We start from the raw sequence: 12662 nt of genomic DNA, 5'->3' as shown, positions 1-12662 counted from the left end.
ATCTCCGCCTTCTGTACTCCAAGCTGTCCTATTGTTTCCTCTTATCGTCTCTCTTTGCCTCGCTTTTGGTTTTCTCGCACTGCCTCTCCCTCAATTTGACATTTTTCTAAAACCCTTCCTCCTTATCTTTCTCCCTCCACTTCTCTCTCTGTCATCTTCTGTCCTCGCCTGCTCCTTTGAGGACAGCCGGTCTCCCTCTCCCCCCCTGCAGCAGGAAGATTTGGATCTTTGTGAAAAGAAGCTCCCAAGATGTGAAGTGATAAAAACACACACACAGCGCTCTGTCTGGGTCTGTGTCTGCATTTCTATTTACATTTATGAGTAAATCTTTAACGCCACCTGCCCGTCTGTGTGTCTGGTGCACTGAGGCACATGGCTTCAGTCTAGCCAGTGCTACACGTAACAGTCACACTCTCAGACATGTGTGGGAGCTGAGATCCATCGGGGGGGGGAGGAGGAGGAGGAGGAGGAGGTGCGAGACGAGGGAGGGGGGGGGGAGAAGTTGAAAACGAGAACATCTAATTTCCTTGCCTGGTGATAAAATATGACTTGTCATTCTCTCTGCTCTCCGTTTGTACCGAATAACTCCTCGAATCAGACGGTCGTCTACTTAATATTCCGGAAGAAATCACAGGGGGAAACTTTCCTCAATGCTGCTCAAGATTACTTATCCACTGCAGCCTGTGGGTAAAAGTGACCTTTCGTCAGTGGATTCTCTCCGGCCTTTTACGCAGCGTTGATTCATCCGCCGACCTTTTTTGAAGGACAGAGTGGGACGATGTGAGATGTCACTTCCCAGTGTCAGCGCTGTGTGCTCACAGGAGTGTGATTCACCTGCAGGCAGCACCTACTGCTCCCACTAAACCTGACAGGAAAGAGTGAGACAGAGCAAAGTCACACATACACCTGCATATCTGCAGAGGGAGAGCAGGTGATGCACCGGCAGTTTGTCTCCTCCGCTGTCTTGTCAGTTAAGAATAGAACGTCTCATATAAAAATGTAGGACAAAGTATTTTATAACTGTAGTTAAATTTGGATCAACAGCAAAAACATAACGACAGCAGGACGGACAAAAGAACAGGAGAAGTAGGTCAGTTTTTTCCATGTACAGTGACTCAGTTTGGACTTGACTCAAATGACTTGTCTGGGACTCGATGGTGTCTTAAATTGTAAGTGGGAAGTCAGAACTTCCAATCTGAAAGCATTCCAGTGCATCTGCTCGTAAAAACATGGACGCTCGCTGCAAACAGGTGTTTGAATGGCGAGTCTGCGAACTTCACAAGCAACTACAGTTTTACTTATACTTTAAAGACAGGGCGAGTCGTCTCCTAACATATACTCTTAAGGCCCCCACATACCGCCCAATACCCAACTGCCTTTCTCCGACCACTCCGTTGCCTCTCGTCTGACCCGTTCGGCAGAAAAGTTGCATTGAAACATACCGCCTCGACAGCTGCCAATTACACAGTAGTGTGTGCGTTCTGCGCTTGCGCGAGATCAGGTGGCGCTTGTCTCGTGCCAGTAATCCAAAATATGAAAACAGGAAATTACGAAACGGAGGGCATAGAAAAACAAAGCGCACACCATAGAGTACGGCAGCGCACGCAAGAATTCTGCCCCTCCCACACGCCGCGCCGATTCGCTAGCACACCGCCAATCAGAATGGTCATACAGCTAGCACACAACCAATCAGCGTACCCAATGGCTCAGTTCCAAAACTCATCTGAGCCTCTCCAAACGCTTCAGATGGCCAACGGTTGGCCCGGTGTGTTTCGGGCTTTAAAGACTTCTGTTGAGCACAGGTCAACTGAGTGAACGTGGAAATGACAATGACAAACTCATCCGAGTCTCACAAATAAACACTATTTGAAGTAAAACTTGATGAAGAGGTAAACAGTACCATGTGCACCGCCATACTGCTGTGATGTCATCTTTGTATATGTCGGTGAACTCAGGCTAGGCTGATCTTGCCCAAGTTTCTGAATTGGATGGCCGTTCCGTTGCACTTTTCCCTGTCGGAGGTCGTTTTTTTCCCAAGTTCTGAGTACAATGGAACTTGATACAGCCTGTGACTTCACTCAACGTGCCCAAGAAAAAATACATGTTCAATCAGCTTTTCAGTTGGATTAATTCAAGCAGTTTAAGACTCAGAAAAATAAATAAATGTGTCTCTTCACCAGAATGTTATTCTTTGCAGTGTGCAGAGAGCTTTGAGATAATATTTAGACTGTCATGCTGGGAAACTTAACTGAGTAAATCAAATATGAACAAGACAAAAGAGTATAAAGCCGTGCTAGCAGCTCTGTGAGGCTTTACTGGCTGGGTGCTTTGGGGATTGCTTATTGTTTCCGACAGCCCATTATTCCAAAACCCCAACAGTCCAGAAAATATCCCTGTGGACCGGAAACCGGGCCCATTATCCAGAAACAAAAAGCCAACTGCTCTCAAAATCCATTGTTTCAAAAATACTCTCTTCCTGGAGCTTTTTGCCAGAATATTTCAGTGTAAGGTTCAGGTTAGGGTTAAGACATTTCATTTGGTGCAAGGATAGATAGCCTATTAAGTGCAAAACCCCTCCTGATTCAGCACCATGGACAGGGCCCGGCAGCCACTTTCACTAACAACTGCAGGGTTTTTATTTTTCAGAGAAATGGGCCGAGTGTTCCAGTGGGAAGCTTTCAGACCAGTTTATCGAAATAATAGGCCACTGTTACAATGGCATGGCGCTGGTGATTTGAGCTAAATGCTAATGGCAACACACATGTCTCACATTGACAGGACTGCAGTAGCCAGATCCACAGGGACCAGAAGGCCGCCTGTTCAAGACCCACTCAGAAAACAGTCTGTACAGAGTGTTGACTGGTAGCTGGCACCGAAACCTTAACAGCTTCTGGCGCCTCACATGGGGCAGCCCCCTCTGTCTGACACGCCTCCATATAATATGCATGTGTTAAAGTCGTGTTTGTGAGAGTGTAAGGGGGTTAATGAAGCGCTTCTTCCTCAATGATAGCACACATATTTTGAGCGAGTGTCGTGTTTCACCTCTTAGTATGGTGTGTTAGCATGCTGATTAGCAGTAAAGAAGTTGCATTGCTCAGATGGAAAAGTCAGAGGATCACCAAAGTCATTACTGTGTCAGTCTGTGGGGGACGAGAATGTCTTGACAAAAATGTCAACCTTATGGTGATGCTAGTGGAAGGGTCGGGGGGATCACCGGCTTTAACCTGCTGGTGACACTCCAGGAAATGTCAGGATCACAAAAGGCATCAGGATTCAATCTTTGGGCATCATGGATGCCAAATCCCAAATTCCACAGTGATCCATCAAAAGTTGTTGAGCTATTTCAGTCTGGACTGAAGTTGTGGAACAACTAACTGGTATCATCATCCTTTGAGCCACTGACTAAAAACAGGAGCTCTTGACGACCTCAATGTTCCTCAAACAATGGCTACAAGCTTTTAATAGTCAAGTCTGCTTGTTATCTGTTTGCTATTTTGTAATGTATTCCACGTGTGGGTGAGTCTGCACCTTACACAAAGACGGTTAACAGTTGTCTATAAGGTCATGGTTTGCATCGGGTCAGATTCATGGCCGCTATGTGCATTTGAAGCAAAACAAAAGCAGGTACTCTAACCTGTGTTCCATTTTATTCCAAGTTACAAAATAACTATTTGATAGCTAAATAAAAAGCACATTCTGAACTGTAACACTGCTGATAAAAGCCGGGCTAAGTAACAAAAGGACACGGCGGCTGTTCAGTACATTTACTAGAACATCAGGCAGCGCTGTGGGAACACTGGGCTGCTTGTAAGCTGTCCGCCTCCGCGTCACCTTACAATAACAGTGTCAGTGCAGCCTGGAACCGTAATTAGCAGTAATTTTCTCGGAGACTGACAGGCAACTTTGTATGTGTTTCTGTGAGAGAGACAGCTTGAATGTGTGAAGAAGAAGAAGAAGAAAAGAAAAAAAAAAACAGGCCAAACACACAGTCAGACTGTTCCCGTGGGCACGAGAAAAAAAAAGGGCGCTATGTAACAGTCTGCTCTGATTCACCCTCTCCTGCTCGATCTGTGAATAGTGTATGTAAGAGCTGCTATCTGGAGCATGACGCTCCTGGCTCGACACGTTCACACCAAATTTGTCTGCCGCTTCCTGTAGGACGAGAGGAGAATCCGCAGGAAACTCCAGCCCTCATTGGATGCATGAAGCATCGCAGCAGAGGAAGCACTGCCATGTATGTACGCTCCCTGTGACACTGATTTCCATATCCATGGCTGCGCTGCCGGCTGCATGGTCGACGCTGTGTCGTAATGCCGTAGTATGAGTAGTGTGATCTCAAAATAGATAGTGAGTTCTTTTCAAGCGCCATTCAAGCAGATGACTTGCCGTGCAGTGATGGTTTTTGAGTCGACAAGACAGCGTGGGTCCGTGAGATATTTTTAGATATCTCTTCACATGTTTTATTTATCGGATATGCCACATGAAAAGACTTTCCCCATGAATTTCCTTAACCCCACAAAGGATATTTTTGGCTTTGGAACTGTACATTAATGATTAAAAAGGTAGTTGGGATCAGCAAAATGGAAGGCTTATGTATTCATTTTATAGCTGAGGGGAGGGTTTATGTGCATTATGGACCATAAGGATGTATCTTGTCACATGTAAACTCTTTAGCAATCTTACTGTAGCTGTGTTTTCATCAAGGTATTTAAGTGTCACTGTAGGAAAAGGCTGATGGAAACGGAGAATTTGACAAAACATCCTACATTTTATAAGAAGAGTTTTTATGCCTGTTTGCGGTATCTTTTTTCGAAATATTTGATGGCAACACGTTCTCACTCCCAACTCGTCAAATACCTCAGCTTGATCAGTGGCCTCAACTTTCAAAATAAAGCCAATTCATGACATGTTATATTAATTGGGGTTTGGTTGGGTTCAGGCACCAGAACTACTCTGTTAGGTTCAGGAAAAGATTGTATTTTGGGTTAAAATAACTACATTCAGTCACCTCAGTCACTTAACTTTTGTTACGTTATTTAGATCCATCAACTTACTTCCGTAACATAACTTAAAAACAAAAAAATCCCGACTCCTGGTCACACACAAGATACAAAGCCACAGACTCCGGGTGGAAAATCCATTGTCAACCACCCCACGCTACAACACTGGAGGGGCACTTCAGGAAGTGTTGGGTTTCTGACCAAGCCGCTGTGTTTGACCGTATACTAGGAGTGAGAACGGGCTGTCTCTGGAGATGGAGACTGTTCTCGCTCTGACTGAAGCTTCTGCTCCACTGAAGAAACAAACATTTAATCAGATTAAAACATGATTTAATCACATTTCCAATCTGTTTTCCTGTTTTTACATTGTTTGAAGTTTCCCAGGCACACTTTTTAAATTTCGGCGTCATGTCGCACCCTCTTGTTGCCCGACGGTATAATGTTTTTTCCCCGACGAGAGAATCGACGCCACCTACTGTTTATTTCTATGAACTAACTCCTAACAATCGCATTGAAGACATTGGGTGGAAAGTAGCATTCATTCGCATTTTATTTTCGATAGATTTAGATGGTAACATGTCTCATAAAGACACTGTACAACTGCCAGTAGGATAATAATGTCAGTTTTCAGAAAGCAGACATGGGTCTTCATCGTACAGTGGGATTAAACATAATCTCTTGACATTTATTTCACTAGCCTTCAATCTATTCTATTCTACACCCTTAGAGCGTCAGTGAAGCTATCATATAGATTTATCCTTTAAAACAATGTATGTACAGCACAGCTCAACCTGTCCTCCTGCTGATAAGTGTTTCCCCTCACCGCTGAGATTTGAGGCGGTTTCACATTTTGATGAGCCCACGCGCTTCATAAATTAAGGTTATGTGCCTTCGCTGTGGATGTGAGTCTGCAGGAAATTGTTTTAGGGTTTTATGGCTACTTGGAGAATACAGTAGTTATTTTCAGCAGCAGCATAATTCTGCAGCGATGCCCCGTGTGCCAAGTTAAACAGTCAGATGTGTGGAGGAGTACATCCAGGTTCGGCTATAAGATCAATTAATGCTTGCATAAGGTTGACACGGTTAGAAAGAACACCTTTACAGGCTGATGCAATTCAAGTAAAGAGCGGTTAAAAGGAGGCGGGAGAATCATGGACGCAACATGAGGCGCTAAAAAGTGACGATTAGGTAATCAGCGTCGGTCAGTCAGTCAACAAGCCTCTTGAGGTGTTATCTTGAATTTTCACAGGAAGAAGGATATGTGAACGCTTCCCAAGCAGAACAGGGGCTTTTAACACATTCAGTTACATAACGTGGAACGGAAATTTCCCTCCACAGCTGTTTACTGTTGGTTATTAAGTGCCCCATTTGCATCGCTTTTCGCAATTATTGTCTGCAGCACAATGCACACAGTTGCCATGCAGAACTGCGTGGGCGGACGCATTTAAAATGAACACCTGCACATTCTAATGGAGACAGGACGCAATAAATAAACACGGCAGCCGTAAAGCTCATTGGCAATTTATTCGCGAGACTCCATTAACAGAGCAGTTTGGGTCCAAGTTAATTTCGGCGACAGGAAATAAACCCGGCGACATTTCGAGGGCTGGTTAATGGAGGCTTTTAAGGATGTAATTTGCTGCACTTCTGATTCAGATTATATTAAATTAAAAGGTGAACATTTGGTTCTCCCACGTCCTTATTATTTGTGTAGGAGAGTGCAAATACAACGCAAAACAACCCCACAACAATTATATGTATAGTTCACCAACATGATTATGATTGAATAACATGATAATCTTAAAGGCACAGGAGCTAAAACAGAGCGTTTCAGACAGAGAGGGAATACAGAGCTGCAGCACTGGACAGTACGACAGAACTGATGTGGTTTTTCGAGCATTAAAACATGTAAACCTATTCTAGCTGTAACCCAAAATACAATCATGGACCTGATAAATGAGCACAATATGTCCCTTTAAATGGGATTTTGAATGCAGCCCTTGGAACATTTTTATTTAAGCATAGGATCTAAATAAGTCCCCGTGATAAAGTCGTCAAACATATCTCGTTACACTTACTAGAAAGAAGCATTTCAGTGAGATAAACAGACTTTTTTACAAGTAATAAACACCTCATCTTAATTATTTTTTCTTGAGGTGGCTTTTTCTCACAATGCTCTCCCACTTCTTTCACTGCTAAACTGAATCCTTGAATCGCATGAAACTGTAAAGGCGTTCATAAAATGATGTGTAAACATTATGTGAGCATTAGCCAAACCTGGATCGAGGCTACTCCTTCACATATCTGACTATTTAACTCGGCACACGCGGGGATCACTGCAGATTTATATTCTTTGCTCTAATTCATGAATAAACAAACCGACCTTAAAGGACCTGGCTATCAGCTGTCGGCTCACAGTTAATCACAAACAGCTCATGAAGAAACTGGTCGGCATGTTGATTCATAGATATGTAAGAACTAATCATTACTTAATGATTCATTACTGTAGTATCTCCCAGTCAGTCATTATCTACTATAAAGTGCTCAGATCACAGTTATTCAGGAATTCCTCATTAAAAAAATCATTAACTATCAAGTCGTTCCTGATTCGTTCCTCAGTAACTACTCACATTTTGTGTGTCACCAAGATAACTGTTCAGAAATAGCCCTGAAAACCATCTGAAATAAGAAACATGTTCATTTTTCTTCACTCCCTCACCCACAGTGAGTCTAAATAACCTTAATTTATCACACACGTGGGTTTATCATCCACAAAATGTGCATCAAAAGTCATCTGAGGACATCGGCGGCTGTCTGGGGGCTGTCTGGGCAGCCAGCAGGGTCCTTTTCGCTGCATGTCTGGTTGTTCTGTTCTGTTCTGTCTGTCTGTGAAAAAGAAGTAGAAGAGGGAGAAGAGAAAAAAAAGAAAAACTCCTCCTGAGTCGTGACTGTCTGCTCGGCTCTGCCTCCTAGATCTCCGGAAACAAGTCTCGAGATGGAGATGGAGGGCTGCAACATCCGCGTGATCATCTTCGGAGCACCAATGGCTCTGCAGCGAGCCGCCTGAGGACACCGGCATCCCCTGCCGCGCGTGAGGAAATGGGCGGTCCCGGGGAAAGCTCTGTCACGCCGCGTGGGAGGGTGAGTGGATAGTAGAGGAGCTGCCGCGGCGGTATTTATAAGACAGCCGAGGAGAGCTCAGACAGCACGGACACACAGCGGAGTTCAGCACCGGCAGCGACTGGACAGCGACACGTAGCCACTTTTTTAAACCCTTTACCAAACAAACAACCCCAAAAACCTCTCCATCATGGTTCTCATCTGGACTCAGTTCGGCGTGAAGCACAAAAATGTCAATGTCAAGTGCAAAGTGCGGGTGATGCACAGAGGTGACAGCTCGGGCTCGTCTTCATCAGCGGTGAGTACAACTTCAATCTGCCTTTTAAAACCGCTATTTATAATCAATAACTCGAACTGAAGCGTGTTGAACACATTGTTAGCGATGTGATAGAAGGAGATTGTGAGCTTTTTATTTTTTTTTATTTTTTTTGCGGTACCGGCATCTCTGTGTATCTGTGTCTGTTGCTGTGGATTCATTCAAATGCAAGAGTCGCTCAGCCAATCGCTGCACAGGATCTCGGTCGTTGGGGGGAGAAAGACTTTTGCACCCCCCCTTTCTTCTCTCTCACGTTGTGTTGTGCATCTGCTTATTGAGCTGCACGGATTATGCAGTGGCACAGCAGTGCAGAGATGAGGGGCATTATCCCCCCATACAGTGTCTGAACCTCTGCATGTGAGCAGAAGCTGTGCAGCAATTGGACATAATCCATCCTGTGATGTGTGATTTACATGCTTATCGGTTAATAGTGATTCAGATGAGGTTTTAAAACACATGCAAAAAAAAAAGTGATTTTTTTTTTTTACCCCGGATTTGTATTCATGAATGCATCTTTGTTCTTGTTTCAACAGGAAGGCAGCAAGTCTGAGCAGGACGCACCCTGCCTCGCCATCAAGCCCACAGGGCAAGGACTTCTACAAGGTCCTGGGTGTCACCCCCGAGTCCAACGAGGACGAGATCAAGAAGGCCTACAGGAAGATGGCCCTCAAGTTCCACCCGGACAAGAACAGCGACGCCGACGCCGAGGACAGGTTCAAGGAGATCGCGGAGGCCTACGAGATCCTCACCGACCCCAAGAAGAGAAGCATATACGACCAGTTCGGAGAAGAAGGTGAGAGAGAGGGAGGGAGTTGGAAGCCTAGAATAGTAGCTGCCATCTGGCGAATTATAGTAGCGTAGGCTGGCGAATTAACTATTCATGTCAGTATCAAAGCTAAATACTGATGTGAGGAACTCTTCCACTCTGATTAGAGCGGCTAAACACAGACAGCTGTGGGGGTGATGAATTATTCAGCCAGCAGTGAAAGAGTTTTCCTTAAAACCTCCAAGTGTGCAGATTTTAATCAACCCCTTCTTGTTTTTTTCTGTGTGTTTTTTTCAGGCCTTAAAAGTGGGATGTCAATGACGGGCCAGGGCCAAGGTTTCCGCAATCACTTCCACGGCGACCCCCACGCCACCTTCTCCACCTTCTTCCACGGCTCCGACCACTTCGACATCTTCTTCGGCTCCGAGCCCGACGAAGACGACCTGTTCAACCCCTTCAGGCGCTTCCCCTTCAGCCACGTGAACGGGTCCGCCGGCCACGACGCCGGCCTGCGCCGAGGCCAGCGGCGTCTGCAGGGCGACGAGGTGGTGCACGACCTGCTGGTGACCCTGGAGGAGGTGATGCACGGCTGCACCAAGCACGTCAAGATCACCCGCAGCCGCCTCAACCCCGACAGCCGCAGCCTGCGGTCCGAAGAGAAGGTGCTCAACGTGGTGGTGAAGAAGGGCTGGAAGGCGGGCACCAGGATCACCTTCCCCAGGGAGGGGGACGAGACGCCCAACAGCACCCCCGCCGACATCACCTTCATCCTCAGGGACAAGGAGCACACCCAGTACAAGAGAGACGGCTCCAACCTCGTCTTCACGGCCCAGATCACCCTTAAAGAGGTGAGTTTTTGGGTGCATTCACATCAGGGGTTAGCTACTACGAGAGATGACTTGTTACGAAACACCTATAAGTAGATATGCCTCTTAAAACCTACACGGAGTTGAGGCTCACATCCATCCAACACTTGTTACGCAACCTGAGTGATGCGCACACAGTGATGAAAATCGATTAGTGAAGGGGCATCAATACGACAGGAGCAGAAGGTACAATCTCTGCCAAACATGGGCCGAGGTGATATCTTTGAACCGAACAGAACACAGTGTTCTGTTCTGGGTATCTCGAGGCCCCCCCGTCTTTTTTCAATAGGGCTGACAGACCCCCACTAGCAGAACAGCAGCAGCAGCCTGCCAACGCCTCGGGTTTGCTCATCGGCCCCTGCAGAGAGAGAAAAGCAGGATCTAAATTTAGCCTCAGCGCTGACTGCCCCCACGAATCGCACTTCACTCTCTCTCTCTTTTTCTCAGCTACTATGTGTGCTGCAGACTCCTCTGCCTCTACAGTGGCAGCAGCGTTGTTTTGTGTGTGTGTGTGTGTGTGTGCTCTTTCTGGCCTCGCTCCCGTCGCTGGCTCTCACATCCACCAGCCCACACACAGATTAGCAGGGTAGCAGTCACACAGACTGGCATTTCAGAGAGAGCGCTCCTCCGTCTTCCTGTGGCTCCTTTCAGTCACAAAAGCACTCAACTCCCACACGGAGCCGGTAAATAGAGCAGCGATTATAACATCTGTAACACCGGCTCGTTGCGCAACACAAGAAAAAGAGAGAAAAAAAAAATGGTTATGTGATCCACTGACACAGACCGTATTTATAGGTTGCGCAACTTGACACTTTTAAAGATCAAGCGTTTAATTGATGTTCTCAGCGCAGTCGGGCCATTCAGAAAGCCTTATGCAACCTGTTCTCAATGCAACACGTCTACATAACTAACCTGCTTCCCCTCCTCTTCTTCTTGTCCTCCCTCCAGGCTCTCTGCGGCTGCACAGTAAACGTCCCGACACTTGACAACCGCATGATGCCTCTGCCGTGCAGCGACGTCATCAAACCAGGTGCTGTCCGGCGGCTGCGCGGTGAGGGGCTGCCCCTGCCCAAGAGCCCGTCCCAGCGGGGCGACCTCGTGGTGGAGTTCCAGGTGCTGTTCCCCGACAGGATCCCACCACAGTCCCGAGAGATCATCAAGCACAGCCTGGCCCAGTGCTAGTCTGTATTTTAAAAAACAAACAAACAACAAAAACAACAAAAAACCACATCTAATGGCCTGATTGAGGCAGCTTCACCATGTGTGTACGTTGTTATCAATCCACAAACACAGCCTTGCCCCAAGGTGCTAGTATCACAACCAATCACAACCTCTTTATTGTGTTTGGAGACGGCAAGTAGCGCTTCAAGTGTGTTGTGGCTCATGCGAAGGGGAGGGAGACTTTCTGCAGGCGCGACGCACAACAGCAGCGCTGCAGTGAGTTCAGGACTGGTGAATGGGGTCTTTGGTATCTGAGGGCGTCCATTGACTCAACAGCTTTTCTCTTGAATGAAAAGGTGATCTGTACTGTTATACTTGCAAACCTACAGCAGGATATCAGTGTGCTATTCGAGTCTGTACAGACTTCCTTAAACCTGAACGATGAAAGAAAAAAAAACAAAAAAAAACAATAAGAAAAAACAACAACTTTATTATTATAGTTATATGGTGTTCATATGACTGATCTTTTGCATTGATTTATTACAATAGCATAGTATACTTGTGTACAAAGATCTACTTTGTGTACAAAATGCAACAACATTGTCTCTAAGAGAGATTCATCTGTCAAATGTTCTATTGAATTATTTGAAAATGTTTGTATATGCTGAGCGCAATTGATGTATTATTATTACCTGAAGGAGAGACATGTTTGGAGGCATGACAAATAAAGAAAAACTCATTTAAAGACTTCTGTTCTCTGGTGTTCTCTGTGACAAACGTGTGTTGTGCGAGACAGCGTTCTTCAGTAAGTGGACTACAAAAGTCCTCAAATACATTTTATGCCTTTTTTTTTACTGCCACTCCACTACAAGTCTAAAGTAAATAAGTAAGTTAGCAATTAAAGGTCCTATTTGTAAGAAAAGTTGAGTCCCAGTCCCAACATCAGCACTGGGAAGCCAACACCACCTACAATCCCGATGTGTCAGTATTTGACGAGCGAGGAGCGAGACTCAAAAATCTACTTTTCTTACAAATAGGACCTCAAGATTCATTTATACAGCATCTTTAGAGAGCAGGGACATCATATGACGCTTCACAGAGGCAATAATGCACTAATACACATGTAAAAATAGGAGTGTACGGACACATCCGAGCCAAAACAGCCAGACGCTGTGTCAAATTTAAGCAACACATGACTCAAAAGGACAGCTCGCACACTGCAAGGCTCCAATATTATGATTATCTAACGCACCAAAGTATGGATGTTTGGAGCAAACCTGCTCTTCATCAGACTGAAGGGACACTGCACAATGCCATCTTACGTACACAAGAGAGCAGCGCCATGAACAGATATTGGCGATAATACCTGCAGTGAAATGATACTCAAAAGTGTTACTGTCCCGAACAAACATCAAAATGTACACAACCGAGGC

The 12662-nt window shown here is 45.6% G+C and overlaps 1 protein-coding gene across 1 annotated transcript; it reads left to right on the top strand.

The window, feature by feature from the left end:
• Positions 1-8127: 8127 nt before the first annotated feature.
• On the top strand, positions 8128-11976 carry LOC115592429 (dnaJ homolog subfamily B member 5). The gene is given in 5 exon segments (XM_075488192.1): positions 8128-8418; positions 8970-9020; positions 9022-9229; positions 9500-10050; positions 11017-11976. Coding segments are annotated over 5 exon segments (1152 nt in total). The 5' UTR covers positions 8128-8310; the 3' UTR covers positions 11251-11976.
• Positions 11977-12662: the final 686 nt, after the last annotated feature.

Source organism: Sparus aurata, chromosome 12 (assembly GCF_900880675.1).
Source record: "Sparus aurata chromosome 12, fSpaAur1.1, whole genome shotgun sequence".
In the NCBI taxonomy this organism is placed as follows: Eukaryota; Metazoa; Chordata; class Actinopteri; order Spariformes; family Sparidae; genus Sparus; species Sparus aurata.
This window is presented reverse-complemented; position numbering and strand designations above follow the sequence as displayed.